Here is a 25,899-nt window from a genome sequence, read left to right on the forward strand (position 1 = left end):
TTTCTGTGCTGTAATATATATGGTGAACCATAGAAAAATTAATAACTTGGATGAAGTAGAGAGCTGTATATCCAAGTTTACAGATTACACAAATTTAGGAGCCAAAGTACCTTATGTGGATGTGAGCATGTAGTTACAAACGGTCATAGACAGACTAAATGAGTGAAGAAATCTATGGCAGATGGAGTTCAATATGAGAGAGTATGAGGTCATCCACTTTGCATCTGAGGAAGACACATATGAATATTTTCTTAATGGTGTGCGACTGGGAGATGTGGAGGAGCGAAGGGATTTGGGTATCTATTTACATAGACCACTAAAAGCTAGTACACAGGTACAGAAAGTAATCAGGAAGGCTAGTGAAGCGTTGGCCTTAATCTTAATGAGATTGCAATTGAAAAGTGAGGAAGTGATGGTTCAGTTGCACAGAGACTTAGACCAATATTGGGGCATTGCACTTGGAGACCGAACCTCAGGAAAGAAATATTGGCTTTGGTGAGGTTATGGCACAGATTCAGTGAAATGGCACCAGGGTTTAAAGATTAAATTACAAGGACAGGTCGCATAACCTTGGCTGGTATACATGACAACTTAGCAGTGCTACACAACCCAAGTTTAACAGAATAATTAAATATTAAAGGACACAAATACAATATAATTGAAATCGGGACAAGCAATTATGTTTACTTATCCAGAAAGACCATCATTTGCTCAAGGGAGTGAATATAAGTATGACTTATCAAAGATCTTCTTTACATGTGCTGTAATTAGCACGTATTATTTACACTTGTTAAATATTTATGTAGTTTGAATAATTTAAAAAGGGCAAACACTGAATGAATATGAAAAGTAGTGTGTGTTTTACTGGTCTGAAAAAAAATCTGAAATTTACAAAAGCTCAGGTAAAACATAGTGAAAGATTACATTCAGTTTCATGACTGATTACTAGTTTAACAAATAGAACAAAAATGAGACTCCACGCAATGAGAAAAGTCAAATAGAAAATATAAAATGGTTAAAAGGCGATAAAGCACAAAAAAGAGAAATACAAGAGCAGACATTTTCAAAGCAGTTGTAATAAAAGTTTTAATTCAGATTCACTACTATTAGGAATGCCATTTAGGATCGGCAGGAGCCATACTTGTAGCCGGCTTTAATTGTATTAAAGCCACAGTCATCAAGATCATTCATGTTTTTCTGATCAGAACGAATTATTGCCTCTCCTGGTGACATTCAGCAACTCTGCGAAAGCACTGCCTTTGATCTTGCTTGGTTCTTTTCGTGTCTTTAAAGTAATTTGTCTTTCCTCTGTGAAATCAAGTTGCTAAATTTGATATATCAAAACAGAAAATGCTAGAAATACTCAGCAGGTGAGACAGTATCTGTGGAGAGAGAGAAACACGGTTCAGGTCTTTGACCTGACATCAGAAAGCAGTGAAGGCTTCTGCCAAATTTTATTTTCTATTTTAAACATGTATAACATATATATTTAAACCTATATGTAAAGACATAGATAATACTGCGTTCGTCCAACACATCCACCAAAAGAAGGCATGCATCAATTGTTACTGACTGAACGAAAACTTTTCCCAGTGTGAGAAGTGGAGAAGTTTCGGGTCTGTGCACAGTTGATGTTTCGAAAGCGCGCTTCTCGGACGGAGGAGGTTTTGATTTGAACGCACCTGGGATCCGTACACTTTGAGGGAAGTGGTTTTGGTTACCATGAGCGACGGGGACAGCGGGGAGCAAACGGTCGGCAATTCACCGGGGCGGCGGGTGGAAAATAAAATTAAACCTCGCCCAGAACGCAGTCAGTTCAGTTTGACTGTCGGGAACTGTGTCTAAGTGCCCGGGTACCGTATTTTATTTCTTACTGTCCGTTCGGGGACTCCATAAATTGAGACCGGGCAGGTGAGGCCTTGACTTTAGGAATTGCAGTGTTGGATGCGGCAACGTCCGTACCCGAATAAAACATGTTGGCCAGAATTTTACGCCATCCCAAGGAGCCGGACGCTGGTGTAAAATGGAGCGGGAGGCCGTCCCAACCTTGTCCGCCCCCCACTGCTTAATGTGGGGCGGGGGGCGAAAAATGGGCCGCCCGCCCCTGGCCAATCAAGGCCCTTAAGTGGCCAATTAACGGCCACTTAAGGGCCTTCGCCCGCCTCCATGCGGATTTTACGCGTGGCAAGCGGGCGTCCTGGAGCCAGGAAAAGCCGCCCTGTAAAAGCTGGTGGCCTCTCAGTGCCCCAGGGGTGGGCCTGGACAGTGGGGCACAGGGTGCCTGATTGTGGGCCACCCCTGTTTCCCAAGACACCCCTGCCCCCTTTCCCCCAAACAACCACCCTTACCTTGCCAGGGCCTGACTGATTACCCCCAGGGAGGCAACCCAAACTTATCTGACTCCTGGCTCCATGTCCTCAGCTGGGCTGCAGTCTCAGCAGTGACCACCGCTCCCAGGTTCTGATGAAAGGTCACAGACCTGAAACACTAACTTTGCTTCTCTCTCCACAGATGCTGCCAGACCTGCTGACTATTTCCAACACTTCATCTTTTTATATACTGGAATCCTAGTGCCTTGGACAGACAATGAGCAACCGTTCAGTATCTCAGCAATGGCATTGTGGGCCAAATGCTGTAACTAAATTGGGTAGTTCAAGATCAAGGATTGAAGCACATTTTAGGCACATATTCAATGTTTTCCCAGCTGACTGAGGTTGTGTAAAATAAGCAGGAACTATGGAATGATTCCAAAGGTTTTTAAGTATCATATTGGGTTGATGCCTGTGGAGGCCTGGATTTGTACACAGATCTGCTATTTCTGAGAATACCAGCTAATTCCTCAATACATTACATTATTCATATGACAGCAGTTCCAATAATTTTTAGTTACAAATAATATTGATTTGTCACTTGATGATTTAGTGGGTAAGTGGGCAATGTGGTGGGGGTACTAAAGGTAAAGACAACAAAAGTCTTGGTTGGAATTAGCTGATCCCAACTAGGGCAATAGTTGTTGTCTTAGACTGGTCTAGAATAGGGGGGAAAAAATACGTTCTCATTCCTGTTTGCTATTCAGTGCCTGTCCTCTTGCTGAAAAATATACTTGTGGAACATTAAGTGCTGGAAGGACTGGGCTCAGCTCTGATGACCTTAAGAGATGTGTAGCCCACTGGCAATCATTGTCAACACTAGCTCATGAAGAATGGCATTTGAGAAATTCTTGTCACTTATGAAACATGCCCCATCAAGAGTCAGTGCTTGCAGGACACCATAAGGGAGAAAATTGTGGTTGGGGCGGGGAGGGCATTGCTGGAGTAATTATGGGTCGCTTTTGAAAATTCAGAATTGCAGTATGCAAATTTTTAATGTCTCTTGACTGCTAACTTTGATTCCATAGGTTCCAGGGATGGCTTTACCTACAATTCCATCCAGGTGGAGTAGCCGGAATCGAGTGCTGGAACAGCAAATTGTTCGTCAGCGAGATCAGGAGGAGCGCTTTCGCATGCAGTGGGAGTTGCATCGTCAATACTTCAAAAAACATGATGTCCGGAGCAGTAAACAGGCACAATGGAGTTCAAGACTGTCTTACCAGCAAAGGTAGAAAACAAAAGTCAGGATTTTCATTTGGAGACTACTTATTAGTGAGAACTTGGAGTTGCGTATCTCTTTCAGTGAGGAGTGACAAAGATGCTTGTTTAAAAAGGTATAGGTAGTGGTATAGTAGCTAGTTGGCCTGTACTGTTGTAGTTTTTTTTCTCTCTCCTTTTCTGAAGGAGTTGACTGTTGCTGGGGTAGATGCTAGATGACCTCTATTGTTGATATGTATGCCTAGGAAATGAGTGGGCTAATCTAACGTAGCAATGCCACAACCAAGCTCAATTGTTTCTTTATCCAGTGTTAAGTTCACTTTCTTGAAGCAATAATGAGCAAGAATCCAGGATGGTTAGGTGTCATGAGCAGGAGCCCAGGGTGACTCATTGAGAAAAGGTCACAAAACTGTCTGGCCCTGGAAAATAGAAATGTCATGTTGGCACATTAGGGGTCGAAATTTTTTTTAAGGTGATTGACATTAAGACAACTTGGTGCCAGTCAAACTTTTATTTTGTATGACCTACAAACATGTGATGCTGACAAGATTTAAAAAATGAGCAAGTTACTTTTTCCCTAGCTTCCCTTGATTAGTACAAAGAAGCCCCTTTTTAAAATAAATGTGATTTTTTTTTTTCCAGAGTTGAGAATGGGTATAAAGTTTGGAAATTAAGTGAACGGAGAGCAGAGTTATTGGATTATAACTTTGTGAAGTGAATAATTTGTTTCTGACTGTAAGAAGGGGACATTTAGGCACACCTTCCTTTCTTTGGCAGTATGGCAGCATACCACCGGAATCGTCAGCAGGAGGAAAAATTGTATAACCTGGAGCAACGACGGAAAAAGCTGCAGCACTTACTGCAAGAGGAGCAAGATCTGCTTGAAGCAGAGCTTCGTGACCTAAAGGTGGATGCAGGTTCCTTCATCCAGGAAGCAAAGGAGAAGACTGAGGAACTGAAATCTGCTCGTGAGGAGCGGAGGAAAAAGGTAGGAAAGGGTTTCACAGTAAAACCTCGGCTTGAAGCTCCCAGGTGGCCTAGATAAATATATCACCTCGTGTGGACATGAGCCATACCGACCAGCAAGGTCTCTGGTCTGTGCCGAGTTAGCTGATTGCAGTCAGATAGGAGTTGGGGGACTACAGTTACAATTGGCATCAGTGGGTAAGGTGGGAGATGGAAAGCAGCCAGGTTGCTATTGCTGATCCAGTGGCCCATGCTGGAAAGAGTGTGTGTGTGCGCGCGCGCATCAGGCTTGGTTGTTATACCTCCATGATAGAATACCCTCATGATATTCACTGTCAAGCTGTACATATCAGGGATTGCCATTACTGCATGTATGTCTAGAAATAAGTTACAGGCTTGAATCTAATCAATGCATTCATAAAGAATAATGGATACCTTGGAGTAAGTTACTTCGTGTAACCTAATCTATGCAATTAAGTGCTTTATATATAGAATAATGGATGCCTAGGAGTGAGTTACAGGTTGAAATCTGATAGAAGAATGTAGATCTATGATATTTTCAGAGCCTCTTAAACAATAACAAAACTTTGCATTTATATAACAGATTTAATGTAGTAAAAACACTCCAAAGGTTCAAAGGAGTGCTATCAGACAAAATTTGACACCTTTTAATGTGTCATGTGCTACACCTCATCTGGGGAAAAGCCCTCGCATTTGAAATAAAATAATTAGATTAAGGATGTTTGCAGGAGGATGCAGTAGCTGTTTGGAATATTACGCTGATTTTTCTTTTGTATGATTTTCGTCCCTTCTGTTATGAAGGCAATTACTCGTGAAGGGGTACAGTTCAATGAGAGCCAAGATAGTGAAAGTCAAAATTTCTCATTTATCATGAATAAAAGAAAATGCCTGTTTTTGCCTACAATTTGTGACTTGCTAAATTGCAAGCTTAGAAATTGCATGTTTTAAAGCTGTGCATTCCTGCAATTCCATTCATGGGTAGTTAATTGTTAATTACAGAGAAAAATAGGCATTTTTTTTTTAATCAAGTGGAATTTTAGGCCCTGAGTGTCAGTAAGCTATTCATCCACAAAGGGGTGCTGTCAAAGCCGAGCCAGAAACCGTCTTCACCCGAGGTCCACATAAGTGCACTTTCCAGCAAGTCATTTTCTAGCAATTGGGGCAGCAATTGTATCTGACATTTCTCTTTTCAAGTCCAGTGGCACGTGATAAATTGGAATGCACTTATTGGCACCCTGGCTGAGATCAACTAACTCAGCACAGCATGGGGATAGGACCTCGTACCTTGTGGTGGGTATTACTAAGAACTGCATTGGGGGTGGATTTACCCACAGCCATCAGGAGAACCTTGATATGTAAATTCTTCATGTTTATTTTGCAGCTGCTAACCTGGCTGCTTAAAATGGGCTAATGTTTAATTATAATAAAAGCAAAATGCTGCGGATGCTGGAAATCTGAAATAAAAACGAGAAATGTTGGAAATACTCAGCAGGTCTGGCAGCATCTTTGGAGAGAGAAGCAGAGTTAACGTTTCGGGTCAGTGACCCTTCTTCGGAAAGGAGGGTCATTGACCCGAAACGTTAACTCTGTTTCTCTCTCCACAGATGCTGCCAGACCTGCTGAGTATTTCCAGCATTTCTTGTTTTTATTATTAATGTTTAATTATAATTTTGGTGCTTCTGGGACAGTAAATGGAGCTATTTACAGAAATACTCATAACTTGATATTCTTTGAGTGAAGTATAAGAAAAAAGAGCATAAGAAATAGGAGCAGGAGCAGACTATTCAGCCCTTTGAGCCTGCTCCACCATTCAATAAGATCATTGCTGATCTTCTGCCTCAATTCCACCTTCCTGCACTATCCCCATATCCCTTAATTCCCTTAGTATCCAAAAATCTTTTGATCTCAATCTTGAATATACTCAATGATGGAGCATCCACAGCTCTCTGGGGTAGAGAATTCCAAAGATTCACAACCCTTTGAGTGAAGAAATTTCTCCTCCTCTTAGTTCTAAATGGCCAACTCCTTATTTTGAGGGCATGACCCTCCGTTCTCGACTTCCCAGCCAGGGGAAACATCCTCCCAGCATGTACCTGTCAAACCCCTTAACGTTTCAATGTTATTCTGTCATTCTTCTAAACTTGAGGGAATATAGGCCTAGTTTATTCATTCTATCCTCATAGCACAATCCCTCATCCCAGGAATCAGTCTCGTGAACCTTTCTGGCCCTCATTTAAGCTTTCTTTGTTGGCAGTTTATTTTTGCAGCTGTCATTACAACAATATTTGACATTGGAAAATGATGTAGAGATGCTATGTAATTGGCATTAAACATTTCTGCATCTCTGTTCACAGGTTGCTGAACAGCTGTTGTATGAACGCTGGAAGAAGAACAATATAGAACTTCGTCAAGTGAGTAGAGAGGCCATCTGTCAGAGTGGGAGAAACTGGCTTGCATCTGTCCCAATTGTCAATTAATGTTAGTATTTGGTAGTCTTGGTGGATAACAGCTTCAGCCTGAACATAGTCCCTTGAGACAATGCTGAGAAAGAGCAATGGGCATTTTGTTTTTATCACTTTTTTTCAATGGTAGAAAAGTCCCAGTACTAGTAAGACATATCAGACATGTCCAAGTAGTTCTCTTTCATAGTTCAGAACTCAGCAGCATGAAACCAAAGGACTTCTGGTCCTTGTGAGATCCAGGACCAAGCTACAAGGTGGATCTTTAGTTTAAAAAAAAAGGAAGTGGTTGTCAGTGGGAGGGCTTCAGGACTTAGCTCAAATGTAGTTTGGGCTGATGTGGTCTATCTTCTGTGGAAATTGATAAGCAATGTGGTAAAAGGAATTTTGAGAAAGCTCCATCCAGACCTAGTAAACATTTTTCTTATTTAAGAGCTCTCCTCTGGGTTTTTCCTCTCCTTTCCTGAAGACCCTCATGTCAGCTTATGGGCCCGCTTGCACTGGCAGCTGATCACTATCTCACCCAACTTACTATTCTTCATTTGTGAGCCAAGATATTGAGTCTTGGTAGTTTTATCAACCCTGGGATAGTGCTGCATAGTCAAGCCTGAACATGTAACAGGATAGTTAGTTAGGACTTCTAACTAAATTTTCCATCCTCTCCAACCCAGGGGTTCTGAAGTATTTTTATAGTATAATATGAAATCACTATCTTATGAAGTTGAAAGGACTGCTCAAAAATTTTACATATCAAGGCTTCAGTATATCTTTATTTTTCCACTTGGCTCAGCTTCACTGTCCTAGCTCTCCAGCTGTCCAAGATGAATCTTTTATGTTTAAAATTGGGTCCCTGTGTTGCTGTCCAGTGTGGATCTATTGCTTATAATGAAGGAGCAGCACTGAGAGCTGATGTTTCCTTTGGTACTAAGACTTTTATCAAATTCAAACTAACAAACGCAGACAGCAACGTAGCTGACAGTTCTGACTCCACGCAGAGTTTGTAATAGGAGAGTTAGGCTGGTTTTTGCAGTGAAGATATGTCAGTTGTAATTGTGGAATAGCCAGACCATTTACACTTACTTATGAAGGATGTTGCTAGAGTGACAATTTATTTGAACTCAGTAAGTCAAGAACGTGTGTTGAGATGCTCTGAAAATAAGTTTGGAAAAACTGCTATGGTTACAGCAGCTTTTAGTGCAATGAGAACCATAATTAGAGGCTCAAGTTGGTTTGACATAGGAGCCTATTGCAGTATGGCTCCCAAGTACCATTTTTAGGAGCCCTCTTTACAATGACAGCATTATTTAAATTTGTATTACCAGTAGGAACATAAAAATTGATAGACGAGAAAGGACCAGGGTCATATCAACTTTGTCTTCTATCATCCTGGTAGTCGCATGATATGAAAATAATGGAGCTGTTGACAATCAATCAATTTGGTTATTACTTACTTTGGATACAGATCCAGTCGGAATTGCACAAGACACACGTGACAGACAGCTGGTCTTCACAGGTCATAGAAAAACAGCAGGTAATTAAACCACTTTTTGAAGTTTGAGATCATCAAACCTCCTATCCAAACAATACAGCGATGCAGACACAAAATATGGTTATGGTTGTTAAACAGGCAGATGTCCAGTCACCAAAATGAGAAAGCAAATGACTGTCTCTGATCCACAACTGTTTTATTGGCAATTCATAGTTCAGTTCAAACATCAGTTCCCACTCTTTCCTTCTGGACTAACTCTCTGTCCAGAGGCAACTCCCCAACTGGGCAAAAATCCAGCCCTTAAATACAAAACTATAATGAGCATCACCTGCTCTCTATTAACACTGAAATGAGTCCTGTTTAACTATAGGGACCAGCATTTTCAATATTGTCAATGGGTCTGGTTGCAGGTTTAGGGCCGTGCCTTAGATGGAAGCAACCTAAGCGGCTTATGTTTTAAGGGGTGTACCTGCATTACCCAAATCTAACTCTGTGATGACGTAACCCAGAGGTGTAACAATGGTATTCCCTTGTAATCTGAATTGGATATTTATATCTTTTACATGTTTCTTCACCTTTCCAAATGCAGATCAAGCTTGGTGAGATAAGGCCAGATGCAAATTGTTAAGCTGCTTTATTTCACACCATGTGAGCATACAGAGCAATAGTTATGACTATTTATTTGTCTCTAATTAGTACAACTTACCTTTGCGTAATAATACAAAACAATAAAGACACTTCACTTCCCCACATCATAGAGTTGTCTTGGTTGAGTTAAACAAAATAATGGTCTCTTGGGTTCTAAACTACTCCCAACCTTTGTTGGGCCTGACGACCTTGCAGCTTTCTGCCTCAAAAAAAGACTTTTTTAAAAAAAGGGTGTGGATCTTTATTCACTTCTGTCCTGTCCCCTCAGGAAGTTGGGGCTTGGTTCCTTCCTGAACACTCCTCACATCCAGAAGTTGGCCAAAAGAGCTGATAATCAAACCTCCTGCCCCTCCCTCCCTTTGAAACCAGCTTCATGTAGAGCTCAACAGAAAGAGACATTCCAATCCCATATAGTGTCATTTTTACTGGGGGCTCCTGAGATAAAATGATTATTCCTGCCTGTCCTGGATAACAGTATCAATGTAAGATTTCAATATATTCCCCAAATGTTTGCAGATTGTGACCTTTTTAACCCTGCGCAAATCGATTTGTTTTCAAATCCAACACTTGAATATGACTTTTTCCTTATCATTTCTGTGGAAAATTTTATTTATTTATTTTTTATTTATTTATTTAAAGATACAGCACTGAAACAGGCCCTTCTGCCCACCGAGTCTGTGCTGACCAACTACCACCCATTTATACTAATCCTACATTAACCTCATATTCTCTACCACATCCCCACCATTCTCCTACCACCTACCTACACGAGGGGCAATTTACAATGGCCATTTACCTATCAACCTGCAAGTCTTTGGCTGTAGGAGGAAACCGGAGCACCCGGCGGAAACCCACACAGACATAGGGAGAACTTGCAAACTCCGCACAGGCAGTACCCAGAACTGAACGCGGGTCGCTGGAGCTGTGAGGCTGCGGTGCTAACCACTGTGCCGCCCAATTAATTACAAAACAAACTGTGACAGCTGCTAATAAAATATACAACTTTCAGTTTCTGAGGGTCAGCCCATTATGCAGAAATGCAGCTTTAGTGGGGACTCCTTTCATGTGCTCTTTGGAGTTGAACCAAGTGTTCATATCTTTAATTTTCAATGAGATATATAAGGATTCCATTTTGACTGTGACAAATGGTGCCATTTAAAGCAGTAACCTTCCTTTTGTTATAGATTGTGTCTGACTTGCTGTGCATCTCCAGCATTTTCTATTTTTACTTGGGGATGTATATCTTTTTGTGTGTAAATGATACAGACTATTGATTTATAATAAATTAAGGGATCTCCTGTGATATTGCTGACTGAGAGTTGGATATTCTGAAGTTTTCTAATAAGAACTGTAGCATACAGTGTATAAAAATAATGATAGTGTGTTTTTTTCCTGATTGCCCTGCCATAATAGGTGTGAGAGACTGCTTTGAGAAGGCTGCTGCTAAAATGGAACTGAGTCTAAACAAGCCTATCCCTTTAAAGCTGCAAACTCCCCATGGGGAAATGCTCCAATTGGCTACATCCTCAGGTTGCAAATCGAAGTTTGTTTCGCGATCAGAAGCGGCTTGTGAACTAGCACAAGTTCTAAAACCACATCCTGGACAGTTACTTTTTATTCATTACAAACTTTTATTTTGAAATTTTAAATATAGTTTAATGGGTTAAATGATCAGACATATTAACCATAAATTGATGCAACAATTTTGTTAAAAAAAACTTAATATATTTAGAGGGATTTGGTGATGGGTTCGATACTAACCTTTCATTTCTGGGACCTGGGTTTAAATCTGGATTGATCCAGCCTCCATCATCAACTGCCTATAAGGGTGGCATCTGAAATTAGTTTGAGCATTCTAAATTGTGCAGGGACCTGCAGCACAACTGTCCCCTCATTTTACACTTGTTGGTAATAAATTGATAATCTGACTCGAGATGCCACAAGATAACTATAACTGTGCCTTTAATACAGAAAAACATAGACATAATCAGACAAAAACGTGCATCGAGCCAAAGAAGGAGGTATTAGCTGGGGTAACTAAAAAGGTTCGCCAAAGAGGTGGGTTTGAAGGACGGCCTTAAGGCAGGTGCTTCTAATTGAATCTTGCAGACATGCTGGGGTAGAGAAGCAAGGAACAGAAATTTGCGTTAAAAAGGGATGGTGACAAAACAGAATCAAGGCATTTATTTGTCTCTCTTGGTTTTGCAATTCTTTTAGAAAGAAGAGGCAGAAATGGAGGAAAAGAAAAGATTAGAGAATGAATATGAAGTTGCAAGAAAGCAGGCCATGGAGCGTATAAAGCTGGAAGAGGAACGGAGAAGACAGGAAGATATGAAACAGGCAGAGATTCTGCGACAACAAATGGAGGAGCTGCGTTTACGGGAGGTTGAGGTCAGAACCAATTTGCTTAGGCCATATTATGTCAGAGATCTGCTATAATAGGATTTGTTCAATCGTTAGATACAATCAAATAACACATTGTGGACTTTGTCACTCATATTATAATGACAGGTGGATAAATTGAGGTAGATGTGGGACATAATGAATTGAGCACCATTTTGCCATGCAATGGCAAGAGGGACACGTTGGATTTCAGGTGTACTGCTGTGGGAGATCACCAAACAGAAACCATGCACTTCTCAGAAGAGGGGATTGGAGATAGAGCTGATCCTCATACTTCCAAGTGGCTAGCTTAGTTAGCCACTCTTCTGTCTGATCTAAGATTCACTCTTGATTCTACAGCACATACAATCCCGAGGGAAATCAAATAGGCATTAGGAGAGAAGAGAATGTCCTAAAAGCTGCCAACCTGTTTAAACAATGTGCACACACTGAAACAATTAAATCATTTGATTTATCTGTGGGTAAAAAAGTACAACAATAGCAATAAATCTGGAGGCACTGCTGAAAAACGTGTAGTGCACGTTAAGAGAAGGAACATCTTATTTGATTAGCGTAGGTCTGCTATGTTTACTGTGTAGATTGGTGGCCTTGTAGATGCTGAGGATATATTTTCTTAATGTGCGATATATTTTATGGTGCAACTGAGGTCTAACAGGCACTTTCAGTGTACAATTTCTGGGAGACCCATATAAGGAACAGTAGTACCTCTGGATGCCCTCTGTGGTCAAATAACCTACAAAGACTGACTGTCTAAGCTTCCATATGAAGGACAGGTACTTTGATAAAGTTATGTTAAGTAGAATTACATGAAATATATAGCACAGAAACAGGCTATTTGGCCCAACCAGTTCATGCCGATGTTTATGCGCCACTTGAGCGTCCTCCCCCCTTCCCCAAATAACTCTATCAGCATAACCATCAATTCTCTTCTCCTTCATATGCTTATCAAGCTTCCCCTTAGATGAATCTATACTATTCACCTTGTGGTAGCGAGTTCTACACTCTCACCAGTGTAGGTAAAGAAATTTCTTCTGAACTCACTATTTGATTTCTTGGTGACTATCATATATTGATAGTCCCTAGTTTTGCTCTTGCCCACAGGTGCTAACACTTTCTTTGTGTCTACTCTATCAAAACCTTTTATAATTTTAAAGACCTCTATTAGTTCACCCCTCAGTCTTTTCTTTTCAAGAGTAAAGAGACCAGGCTGTTCATCCTTTCCTGTTAAGTATAACCTCACAGCTCTGGTATCATACTTGTAAATCCTTTTTGCACTCTCTCAAGTGCCTCCATATTTTTTTTTTAATAATATGGCAACCTGTGTGGTCCAACCAATGTTCAATACAAGTTTAACATAACGTCTCTACTTTTAAATTTGATCCCTCCAGAAATAAATCCTGTTACTTGGTTTGCTTTTGTCATGGCCTTATTGACCTGCGTTGCAACTTTCAGTGATTTATGTATTTGTACTCTCAGATTGCTTTGCTCCTCTACCTAATTTAGATTCTTATTTTCTAAGTAATATGTGACTAGCTTATTTTTATTATCAAAATGTAATACCGCATACTTCTCTATGTTGAATTTCATTTGCTAATAATATCCCCATTCTGCAAGTTTATTAATGTCTTGTTTTGTTGTAATTTGTTGTACTCCTCCTCAGTGTTGACTATCGCTCCCAGTTTGACATCATCCACAAATTTAGAAACAGTGTTTTTGATTACAAACTCTAAATTGTGTTCATAAGTTTTGAAGTCCCAGCACTGATTATTATGGGACCCACTTCCTACCTTCTGCCACTCTGAATAGCTACCCTTCACCCCTGCTCTCTGCTTGCTTTCTTGCAGCCAACCAGCTATCCATTCTGCTACCTAACTCTGCATACTCTGACCTAATCCATTAAAATATTATGTGATACCTTATTGAAAGCCTTTTGGAAATTTAGGTATAGTACATCTATCGCATTCCCCTTGTCTCCCCTGTCTGTTGCCTCAGTTAACTCTTCAAAGAATTCAATGAGGTTGGTCATGCGAGACTTCCCCTTTTGAAATCCATGTTGACTATTCATTATTATATTTTTGATTTCTGGATGTATTTCTGTTTTTCCTTTATGAGGGATTCCATTATCCTTCGACTACCAATGTTAAGCTGACCAGTTTATAGTTCCTTAGATATGTTCGAACTCCCTTCCTAAATATAGGTCCTGAAGGCTGACAGTGTCTGAGAAAACTTACTCCAGCAGGAATTGGTACCTTCAAGATAGGAGGGGAGAGAAATCAAAAAGTAACATTTTTTTTTGTAACTCGTAGAATTGTTACAGCACAGAAGGAGGCCATTTGGCCCATTGTAACCATGCCGACTCTCTGCAAGAGCAACTCACCTAGTCCTACTGCCCCACCTTTTCCCTGTAGCTCTGCATTTTTTTTTTCTCTTCCACTAATTCCAGTTCTCTTTTGAAGGCCTTGATTGAATCTGCCTCCACCACAGTCTCAAGCAGTGCATTCCACATGCTGACCACTCGCTGTGTTAAAGAAGTTTTTTCTTATGTCGCTGTTTCTTCTTTTGCCAATCACCTTAAATCGGTGTCCTCTGGTTCTGGATCCTTCAGCCACTGGAAACCAGTTTCTCCCCATCTTATCCATCCAGACTCTTATGATTTTGAACACCTCTATCAAATCTCCTCTTCATCTTCTCCAAGGAGAACAGATCAAGCTTCTCAACCTATCCATGTAACTGAAGTTCCTCATCCCTCGAACCGTTCTCGTGAATCTTTACTGCACTTTTTCAAATGCCTTAGCCTCCTTCCGAAAGTGGATGTGGAGAAATGTGGATCTTTAGTTATCTCTTCTAGTCTGATTAGATGTTTGGCATCTAGTATCATTTGATAGCCCTTGTAATGTCTTTGGCTCAAGGGAGTAATTTTCAGTCCTTTTGCAAGTGAACTATCCTTGACATTAAGAGACAAGTTGAGGTTTTGTGATTTGTGCAATAATTCAAACCTTTGTGTGAAGAGGGGGTTGTTCCAAGAATTGTTTACCTTCATCAAGGGGCATTAGCATTGCATGTGGGCGTTTGTGGAGTTCTGATTTAATCCAGGTTTGATCTGCTGTCTTCAGGCCAAGAATCTCAAGGCAGAACAGGAGAAACTGTTGAAACAGCAGTGGGAGCTGGAGGAACTGGAAGAGGAAAGGAAACAGTTGGAGCAGCGACGAAAGAAATCTGAGCTGGGGTGAGTACTGAACCAAGATTACAACCCCTTAGTTGACTTGTTACTTATTACTACTGTTTTGGAGATTTCTCTTAGTAACTTTTAAAGATCTGTTCCCTTTTATGCCCTACCCCCGCTCCCTTGGCCATGTGGCAGATCATTTGCTCCTAGACCTCTTGAAGTGGCTGTTAAGAGGTTACATTTTTGGGGAAGTGCTTTATTTGCAAATCACGATGTGCTTCCTTATGGAAGAGCAGCCAGAGTTGGGAAAGTGGGGATAGCAACATTCCATGCAACTGCCCTGCCCACACCTATTCCCAATAATCTTTTATTCAATTCTGCCTCTCCGTTCCTTTTAATCTGATAATGTCAATCCTTATTCCGATTGCTTGAAATTTTTCCTCCTACACCATGTTTAAACAGAATTCACTCTCTTGTTCTCTTTACTAAGCCATTTAAAAGTTTCTTCAGTGTTGTACTGCACCATTATGATTTTTCTTCCTGCATTACTTGAATGGGTGGGGTTCCTAATAAGTAATGTAATTTACATTTTTTCATAAAATAGATGTAACAATCATTGTTAAAAAGAGCTAACTGTTATTGAATGCTCATAAGTTCTTGGTAACCAGTCTGGCCTCATGTTTGAGTATATTGCTCTTACTGTCTCTGTGGTTAACAAGCTGAAAGTGCACTGTACTATTTAAAAAAAATCTTCTGTTCTGTGCCACTTCCTTTAACCCATTTGTCAATTATTTGTTTGCTTACTACTTTAGGTGTCTCCTCCTCCCTCTCTCCATGCATTTTCCTGATTGAGTTAATGGATTATGTTACGATTCTTTTGTATATGCTGCTCCGAACCTGTCTGTTGAAAATGCTCAAGTTATCCTTTCCAAGGCTTCCTCGGATTCGGATTTGTTATAAATAGTAAAAGCTACAGAAGGATCCAAGGAGGATAATCACTCTTCTCAGCAGTGGGGGAGATTTGCATCCTATCAGCTTGTGATACGTTGCACAGGCGTTTTCAGCTTATAGCTTTACTTTTTTTTTGTTTCAATGAATTAATTCTCAAACTTTGGCTTTTTTCTCTTTGCAGAGAGTATTTCCACATGCTAACGTCCTTTGTTCCTCTTTTCAGCCGGATACTGAATCGTCAGTACAAGACACAGATGAGGAGACGTGCACAGCAGGTTCAGGAAGAGCTGGTAAGAGCTCCTGCACTGCAGCAAGGGAAAGTTCGTACATTTCATAAATAGTCTTATACCGATAGGCAAGGTTAGACTCAGGCATGGGTGTGATGCCCACCATTGTTAAATAGCCTGCTTGACACTTGTTCAGAGGACAGGAGAAAGAAAATAATTATTTAAGAAGTGTGGATTTCAATGAAAAGACTAAGTAAAGCACTTTAAATAATAATTAACTTAACACTTGGTGGATTCAAGACTTTGAGGAGATGTGAGTAATTTGGCATGAAGCCATTCATTTCGTCAATTATCTAGCAGTGTCTCAGTACAATACAAATGGAGTAATTAGATAAATGTGTGATTTGTTTTATTTTGTTTCTGTTTTTTCAATGTATAATTAATCATCTTTTAGTGTCCTTCACTGTACTTTTAATGAGAAGGGCAGGGAGGTAAATGTATTGCCTGTCACTATAACTGGCCATTTAACATGGCTGACAACAGTCAGAGTGACTACTCTTCCCAGTGGCAGTGTACATTGCCTTTATTAATACCACACTGTGATGATACAGCTGATATGGAGACCTCATCATGGGGCTTTGTGGGTGCAGATCTACCATTCCCTGGTGTAACTCAAATGGAACTCAAATGCGCTATGCCAACCTTTATGCTTTTTAAAAAAAAACGGAGTTGTTCTGACCCCCTCCTAATGCACCATGGAACAGCTTCAATTGTAGTTCAGTTGGTAGCACTCTTGCCTTTGAGTCGCAAGATCCTGGGTTCATGTCTCACTCCATGGCTTGAGCACAAAAATCAAGCCTGCACGCCACTGCAGTACTGCGGCAGTGCTGCACTGTCAGAGGTGCCATTTTTCGGATGAGACGTTAAACCGAGGCCCCATCTGCTCGGGTGGATGTAAAAAATTCCATGGCACTATTTCAAAGAAGAGTAGGGAGTTATCCCTGGTGTCCTGGCCAATATTTATCCCTCAATCAACATCACAAAAAAAATATTATCGGGCCATTACCACATTATTGTTTGTGGGAGTTTGCTGTGTACATACTGGCTGCCATGTTTCCTACATTACAACAGTGACTACACTTGAAAAAGTACTTCATTGGCTGTAATGCGCTTTGAGACATCCAGTAACGTGAAAGGTGCTATATAAATACAAGTCTTTTTTCAAATCAACTAGAATGTTGCTAGCTGTTCAGGAGGCAATTGTCATACATCATGGGTTGACAGACATTCAGTGAAAAAGGTCAGGCGGGCATTAGGCAGCTGGGGAGACAGTCTGCATATTCCTACTCTTGTTTCAAAAGGCAGTCTGGAATAGCAGTGAGAACTATACTGTTGGAAATGATAGCAAAGCGCTTTGCATTTTTGTTCTGATTGTTGGATTACGGGTGTTATGTATCATTGTACTGTTGAGTGATTCCGTTGCCAATGATGGAATAGCACTCATTTAAGCAATCTTTATGCAAGTACTGTGTACACCTTTTGTTGGATTTTAGTACATTTTATTTGGATCCCTTCCTCACCAAGGTCATTGTTGAACTGTGCAGCTCTCTATTTTGCACCTTTTTTCCAATTTACAGGAAATGGATCGCCAAGTTCTTGCATCTCTGATTGAAAAAGAGGAGGTGGACCAACAGCTGCAGTCAGCGAGGCGTGAACGGGCCATAGCAGATGCAGCGTGGATGAAAAAAGTAATTGAGGAGCAGCTGCAGTTAGAGAGAGAGCGTGAGGCGGAAATGGACACTATATTCAGGTCTGTCCCTGATCATTTGTGCAGATAATGCTCCAATTTTTGGTCGGCAAACAATTGCATTGGAAGGCGGAGGACAGAGAGATGATTGTATTCTGCTCTCCTTAACACGGGTGCATGAATTAGTTAATCTTCCATTTGCTTGTGAGCATTGTATCTATTGAATACTTTCATCCGTTGTTGGAAGTTTCTGGCAAAATGTGTGCTCCAGGCTAAGGTTTCCAGTTGTAGTCAATTATTTACCTGCAAAATACTCCTCTGTGCAAAATAGAACTATTTATAAGTCTACTTTTTTGTTTAACCTTATTTTGATCAGTGTCGCACGCAGCTGCACTTTCTGCTGCTTTTCCCAGTGAGCTGTTGAAATGTTGAGTCTTTACTTAACCTTGACTCTGAGAACTTTTTCCCACCTGTTCCACTCCCATCACTTTGTAATCAATGGCACAAACTGCATGCTGGTGAAGGCAAGATGTCTTCCTTTTGTGTCTAGAGTCAGAAGCGCAGTGAAAATTATTCAGGAGCCAGAGCTCTTGGAATGAACATGTGATTTTAAATAAGAATTCATGTTCCAATATATTTAACTCACATTGCAGGGTCTTATCCTCGCGTATCCCTCTAAATCAAAATCTATATTCTGTTAAAATTTCATGAAATCAGTATGCTTCTGTTCTACTCAATGGAAGGAGAAATCTAGTTAGAAACAAAAGCCCTGTTTCCAAGACTGATATCACAAAATAAATTAGAAAGGAACTTTCTTGGACTACAAATAACACTCCTTTTCAATTGAGACCCTAAAAGCATTATAAATAGAATGTGATTTGGTTCATTTGTGTCCCAGGAATAAATTGGGGATGTGAGGTGTTGGGGGAGGTTATTATTTTTAAATTGTTACATCCGGCGAAGAATTTATTTTCTCAATTTTCAATACAGCATTTTGCAGTGACAAAATGTAGTAGTTTGTTAGTCAGAGAGTCTAATGGTGTACTGAAATTATAGGATGCACAAATGGGCTTTTAAGTTTGAAAAAAATCCCTCTGGTTGCAGGGAGGAGGCCCAACGTATGTGGCAGAAACGAGAAGAGGAGTGGGAGAGAGAGAGACAAGCAAGAATGCATTTAATGCAGGAGGTATGGAGGTCACATTCTTTCTTTGAATTTTCAAAGGTTAATTATTTAAAAATATCAGGTTGTTGTCTTAGAGTAGATTCAGGCAGCCTCACAAATGTGCTATTGGTGTTTATGTACATTTCACCTTGAATCTATGAATGTGGTCCTTTGAATTAGTCATTTTCTTGACAAACATTGAACTCTTCAAATTAATGTCCAGTGCTAGCTCGTTTGCTAGGTGTCTTTTGATCAATGCTTCAGTACAAAGTGGTGAGACATGATGTGCATTACTTGGTCATACTGCCAGTAGAAGGTGGAGTAAATTTACCCATAGGGAGCAAGGGAGTAAATAAACTAAGCAGTGCACTCCTTCCAGAGCCTTGTTTAGGCATGGCATTGGCTAGCCTTGGGGAAAGTTGAGTGCCTTTGCTTTCAATTAAGGAATGGTCCAAAGTATGTAGGCAACCAGAAGAAGTGGTGAAGCTTTGTTTTGAAGTAAAGAATATGAAGTAACACTAATTACTAACAGGAATGCAGGCCAATATATTTAAGTACCAGCTAATAATATTTGTTTTACAACACAGAAGGAGGCTATTTCACCCATAACACTTGTGAATGAGGTGTCTTCTTTATTCCATTCCTGTAGCCTCTCCCAATTTCCTTTCAATTTTAATTTCAAAGATTAATCCTTTCTTTTAAAAGCTATTATGTATTATATTTTTACCGTTGTTTCTGGTCGGGCATTCTTTGTTCTAATAACCCCCTGCATAAAAATAATTTTCTCACCCCACCCATCATCATTCTATTGGTGATGATTTTAAATTTATGCCTTCTAGTTAACTGACTTACTGCGCAGTGGAATTTATTTTTTCTGATTTTATCTAATCAAAATCCTTCATAACTTTGAACATCTCTATTGGATCTCCCCTTTGATTTTCTCTGTTCCAATGAAAGGAGCCTCATTGATACTTCCGCTGTCAAAATGAGGGCAGCATTGGTTTTGACAACCTAACAAAGAGAATCTCGGTGTACTGCTGTTGGCGTTCCAGGCTAGGGAGTTGACAAATCAGTGACTTCTCATTGTTATCCTTTCACCCTTTATGGAGGCACTCAAGTAGGGATACTGCCTACACTCGTTGTTTGGATTTTGAAGAAGGGTCACTTAGACCACGTACCTTGGGGTGCTGGGGCTCTCTGGAGCTGCAGGGAAGAATGACAGAGAATTTCTCGGTGCCTAAGACAGACTCTTTAGACAGTCGTAGACAACTCAACAATTGCTAGATGTTAATATATAGCAAAAGAATAGCTCACTGGCATCTCTACATTCTTCCTGTATGGTTCCTTTTGAGATTCTTCCTGCAAGTACCGTTTCTTATTAGCATGTTGGCCTGAAAATTCTTCGGGAGCTCTCCTGATTTTTAGCGTTACTTTTCCAGGAGATTAATAGAACCCCTGGGAAACGGTGTAGATTTCTGAAAATGGTCAGACAAAAGTCTCTTCTGCTGATGGTACGAAATGACAAGAAGACCAAACTGCCCCAGAGTTTGTTGGGACCACATAGTATTAAACTGTAAAGACACTCAAGTAGGTCATAGATTGACTGGTGTGAGAAATGGAAAAATGTCGCAGTTGGGGTTAAGGTGTATTGTTGATGTGGATTAAAAGGGGCATTACCTAACCTCAGAGCCTAAACTGGAAAGTATCACACATTCCTCACCTGTCGAGCACAATTTGCTTTGAATAGAGTATTTAATGTGGTTGCACATTGTTAGGTGCTTGTAGGACGACAGAAGCAAATCCTGGAGCGGATTGAGATGAATCGCCGTGCTCAGGAGGAATCTGTGCAGCGTCGCGAGGACCTGATCCGTGAGCTAGAGGAAGTGAAGGAAATGGCAAAGCGCGAGAAGGAGGAAGAGGAGGAGGTGAAAACGGCTCGCAAGCAGGAGCTAGCAACACAGGTTTGTTGCACAGATCTATTGATATACAGGCATTAATCACTTGACTATGCTCCTAATGGATGTTTGTACATTGTTGCATATTTAAGTGGGTCAGTGTACACTGTGTAATGTAATTCTCAGGGATAAAGGCCTGCTCAGGCCTGCAAATGAGACCCCATCCGAGCTCGACCCAGCCCGAGTCTTTCCATTTTCTCCCATGCCCGACCCGACCATCCGTTAACCTACCTTCCGTTTTTCACTTTGTTCCTTACCTGCACAAGCTTAAAATAACTGTAACAAAACCACCTTTAAAGTCCAAAAAGTAAATTAACATTAGAGACATTTACCTGAGTTGGTGATAGAGCGTGTCCGATCCAGCACGACCCAACCCGAACCCGAATGCTGGACTCAGAAGTGCGACCCGACCCGAACCCGACACAGTTCGTCTGGTCCCAGTGGGTTCGAGTCGGGTAGTAGGCCTTTACTCAGGGATACTGAGAACAGCCATCTAACTGAAGATTGTTCATATGGCCAATGATGTTAGCTGATTTCAGTCACAACACCAGTTGGTGCTAAATTAGTTTCAGTGATCAGCTGGGGATAACCATACTATGCCAAGTAGCAGTAGGATTTAGGTTCCTTCCTACAATGAGATGATGGAACAATGAGGAGAGGCCAAAAACATCCTCCACTGCAGAAAGAAAGGAAGAAATCTGAAGCTACATTTCCACCCACCCCTCCCCACCACAAACTCCCTCCCTCACCTTCCAGGCCAGCATCTTTAGGAAAAGGGTGTGGAGGCATAATCAATGATCAATCCTGATACTGTAAGTAATAGTACAGTAGCAAGTACTGCAGGTCTATTTTAAGTCCACTGAGATCTTGTAATCCCCAATACTGCGCAATGGCCTTTCACATTATGGATAAATAATAAACAAATGTACTGGATAACATTGGACTAGTAAATGCAGTTATTCCTGACCATTTATTCTTCTTTTAAACATAGGTTGAAGAACAGAGGAGGCAGGAGTTGGAGGAGTTGCATCGACAACGGGAGGAGGAAAATGAGGAAAGGCTTGCAGAGAGACGTAATGAAGAGATGCTTCAACATGAGGCTAAACTGATGAGGCAGCGAGGATATGAGCCTAAGGTAACAATACACATTGAAAATGGATGCTTGGAGCACTGCAATAGCTCAGTTGGCAAAGTACTATCTAGCATGGTACTGAACCTCTGAACTATCCAGTCATTAAAGTGAAAACTTGACATTTATTACTCCTGTTTTATATTTTATTAGACATTCCACCGACCAAGAATAGCCTGGACATAGCGTAGAAGCTGAGAATTATAAGACTGGCTTGTGAAATGTGAGTCTCGCCTTGGAATGGATTGAGTGTCTGCATCAAATCCACATTACTTGACCTCTTGACATAGCCGGACAGAACCAAGTCTTTATTCCCTTTATGTATTGGATGTTGTAGTATGTTATTTGCATTTATTGAAGGAGAAACTCAACTAGGAAATATAGGCTGGAGTTTGTGTAAAACCACAGAGCTGATTAAGTCCCTAAGGACCTCACTCATTTTATAAGTTGTTGGCCTGTGATTAATACACATTAAATATGAAAGATTCACAGGGCTTAACTACTGTTCATTGCCTGGTAGATTGTTCTCTCTCTAGTAGGTGTTTGTGGGTGACTGATGCACAAAATCCATGTTCTGTAGGATCTAGAAGTAATCCTCAAATCCTTTCATCCAGGTTCTGAGAGATTCACGTCCACTATATTTCTCCAGTTCTGCAGAAGCTAAATAATTTTGCTCACCGCATTACAAAAGTTGTAAAAGCAACTGCTGATATTTATAACTCCTTGAGATTATGTTAGTGACATAATTAGTTAATGGACTCTCAACCAGGGAGACCTGTGAGTCTCAGTCTTAATTGAAATTTGCATCAGGTCTCCTATGAAGTAGTAGAAGGGGGAAGTCTAAAACTGACAGGTTTTGGCCAGGTCATCTGGCAGGGAAATGGAAAAACAGGAGCAGGGAAAGAAAAACACAAAATTCCCTATCTGCATGACTCAAGCGCCTCTCATCCAGAGTTGACTGAGCAGCACTATTAACTGTGTGTGGAACTGCACAACTTGGGTATCTGTCTTCCTGGCAACAGGAACTTCCATGAATGGGAAATCAGGCAGTGGGGAGATAGGAAACTGACACCTTGAGTTCAGGCAGCTTAGAAAACATTGCATTTATTTACAGAGTGCCAGATATTAACATGTTCAATCCATAATGCACCCTGATCCTTTTTTGTATTCCTGTGTTTTCACTGTGTTTGCAAGACCAGCCTAATGCAATTAATTGTTTTCTGAAACAAGCCATTTAACTCTGGATTCAAATGGCCAGACAGACGTATAGGACAGGAAGATTGCATTACAGTGTCTTGCGTTTGAAGGCTCTTAAGTCTTGTTGAAAGTATGTGTGAGAGCTTTACATTAGCAGGCTGGAAGTACTGAAGCACTACAATGACAAGTTTCAATCCTCACTCGTTTTTCCGATGGCCTTTACTTTCTCACTTTCTTCCCAGATTAGGAATCAACATTGCCATGCAGCCACATTTTCTCTTCTGGGCTGGGAGATTATATTAACTATCAGGTTTGTAACAAGGGTTTTGCTTTGGTTTGTGTGACCCTGATCTTTGCTCTCCCTGTCCCCTCACCACATTTCTAATCTGGAGGAGAAGGGGAAACTAGATAGAGGCTGAGGAAGGGGATTGGAGGCCTAGGAAAGAAGAAGATTGGAGAGCTCAAGAGAGAGATGAATGATTGGCCTTGGGGCTGTGGAATAGGAATGAATTGGCCATCTTGGAAAGAAACATACTTGGGGAAAAATATGATTTAAAAAAATTCAACAACTGAAGTGAGGAGTATTGGTATCTGTCTGAATATTGACACAAAATATTTTTAATATATTCTGGGGTGCAATTAAAACCATAGCTGATTCCAGATGAACATGTCTGAACATAAAGTTCATGATAAATTATGTTTTTGATATTTTTCTTATAAGCTATCTTTTTGTTGGCTCACGCTGCATGTCTTTAAAAGAATAAATAAGCGTTTGTGCACATTTTCATTGGAGCTGACATCTTCATCTGAAATTTACTGCTGTGGTGTTTCAATTCTCAAATTAATGAACGTTAAACAGGAAATGTTTAATTTTATTTACCCCCACAATGTCTATTCTAGATATTTATTACCACACTGATACGAGTACTGGGCGCATTCGGATCTCTCTGATTAAATATTTTAAAAAAGATTTCTGACTTTCAGGGAGCAGCTTCTGGTCACATCAATGGGCAAGAAGGGGGAAACATTACATTCTCAGCCTTTCATCCCAGCATGTGCCTGCTCTATCCTACCACATCACTGAATTATTTGCCAGCCAAGTCTGGGGAAGTTAAGTAGATGACTGGATAAGATACAATAGTAGGTTGATTGCTCACTTCCAACATGGGAATGAGCCACAGAGGCCAGGAGAGGAACAAAATTTCAAGTGCTAACTATAGATTTCCAATTTAAATGCTGTACATTTGAGCAGTGCCAGTTTAGATCAAAATTGGTTTTTACAGTTAAAAACACAGATCAGATTTCATTTTGTATGAATCCTTTCAACAAGGGAGGGTTATTTGGGACATCGCATTGGAATCATCTTTGAATCTTCTCTTGTTTGAGCATACCTTTTATTGGCAAGATGCAATGTCAAAATAGATTTTAAATCTTTTGCTGAGCCAGAGTTTAGGAGTACAAATGTAAACTGGTAAGAGACTAAGTTGAGAGAATTTAAACTAACATCTTTATAAAATATTGAGCAATTTGGGACTTTGAAGTCTTAGCTCTTTGTAAAAAGCAGTGGAACTCTAAGCGTTATTTGGGTTTGTCACAGAATTACTCCCATTGCTCTTTCTTTTCACCTTGACCTCATGGAGCTAATCTGTGTGTGAAAGGTATCTGCCTAATTAGCAGCAGTTGCTGCTCACAGAAGCTTCTCCGGCATAGCGCTCAGGACTGTTTTATATCTCTTTAAATTTCAGATGATTAAAACTTTTAAAAGCACTTCTAGTGTAACCGTTCAACTGATTAATTGCCAATTCACTTGTATTCCTGATGGCTCTGAAATCCAGCCTGGGAAGCCAACAGGTGTCTCTTTACTTGCTTTCAGACTGAATTATTAATGTTTGTAATATAACATTTAAGTATATTAAAAGCCTCCCAGCTTTTTTGTCCCTAAGCATTTGAACTGAGCTTGTGACATTTTATTTTTGAGGCAATGATCATGAAATACAAACGAAACAATTTGGAGATTGAATATTTTTATTTATATTATTAAATCAGTAATAGTTATTTAAATAAAATCTCTTGTGCATGAAATGGTGGAATGGTTCTTTTTGCTAAACCTGTCCCTATCAGTTTTCTCTCCCCATGTACCCCCCCCCCCCCCCCCCCCCCCCCCCCCCCAATCCTGAAGGGAATTGACTACTTGCCTGGCTACACCTCCACAGTTAACAGACAACCACGAGTATTGCACCCATTTATCTGTGCTGCTTGGAGCCTTGGTAGGTTATTTGGCCACTGGGGGGTATTGCAGCTGACCCTGATCTTGTCCTCACTTGATATCCACACATAGACGTCCAGCAGATGGCTGATTTTGCTCTTCCTAATCCAGAGGTGTTGAGATTAATTGTAGCATACCTACCACCAAGCTGCTTGAGCTCAGCTAACAACAGAGTGGGAAATCAAACTTGGAACTCTTGACTGTATAACTCAATAACATCTTGCATTTTATATGGCGCCTTTGGTGTAGAAAAACACCCCAACATGCTTCACAGATTCACAATCAGACAAAAATGCATGCCAAGTCAAATAAAGTAGGAGAGATGAGTAAAAGCTTGGTTAAGATTTGAATTTTAAGGAGGGAATTGTGAGACAGTTGTAGAGCTGAAGAAGGTTACAGGAAGGGATGAGGCCATGAAGGGATTGAAGACTCAGCTGCTCAATGCCTTAATTAGTTGAACCATTGGGGAATCCCTGGTCTACCCCTATCCAATGCATTTTTTTTCCATGTTTGGTAGCTTCCTCCT

The 25,899-nt window shown here is 40.5% G+C and overlaps 1 protein-coding gene across 2 annotated transcripts; it reads left to right on the top strand.

Annotated features, from left to right (window-relative positions):
• Positions 1-1,694: 1,694 nt before the first annotated feature.
• Positions 1,695-25,189, top strand: tchp (trichoplein, keratin filament binding). Of its 2 annotated transcripts, none has more exons than XM_068054761.1 (13): positions 1,695-1,911; positions 3,398-3,597; positions 4,365-4,575; positions 6,929-6,985; positions 8,496-8,564; positions 11,388-11,561; positions 14,687-14,799; positions 15,914-15,980; positions 17,555-17,727; positions 18,769-18,850; positions 20,602-20,787; positions 21,773-21,916; positions 22,064-25,189. In XM_068054761.1, exons 2-13 carry the CDS (start codon positions 3,407-3,409, stop codon positions 22,094-22,096), a joined length of 1,500 nt encoding a protein of 499 aa, XP_067910862.1. In that variant the 5' UTR covers positions 1,695-1,911; positions 3,398-3,406; the 3' UTR covers positions 22,097-25,189. The 2 variants fall into 2 exon arrangements, with proteins under 2 accessions (XP_067910862.1, XP_067910863.1); XM_068054762.1 differs by having other exon boundaries at positions 1,695-1,853.
• The last annotated feature ends 710 nt before the right edge of the window (positions 25,190-25,899 follow it).

This window comes from Heterodontus francisci, chromosome 23 (assembly GCF_036365525.1).
Source record: "Heterodontus francisci isolate sHetFra1 chromosome 23, sHetFra1.hap1, whole genome shotgun sequence".
Taxonomy (NCBI): Eukaryota; Metazoa; Chordata; class Chondrichthyes; order Heterodontiformes; family Heterodontidae; genus Heterodontus; species Heterodontus francisci.

What these genes read in the sequence shown, in the direction of transcription:
- tchp (XM_068054761.1), top strand. Translation starts at nt 3,407, where the DNA reads ATGGCTTTACCTACAATTCCATCCAGGTGGAGTAGCCGGAATCGAGTG. An exon ending in ACAATATAGAACTTCGTCAA is followed by an intron (nt 6,986 to 8,495) that starts GTGAGTAGAGAG and finishes CTTTGGATACAG; the next exon opens with ATCCAGTCGGAATTGCACAA. An exon ending in AGGTCATAGAAAAACAGCAG is followed by an intron (nt 8,565 to 11,387) that starts GTAATTAAACCA and finishes CAATTCTTTTAG; the next exon opens with AAAGAAGAGGCAGAAATGGA.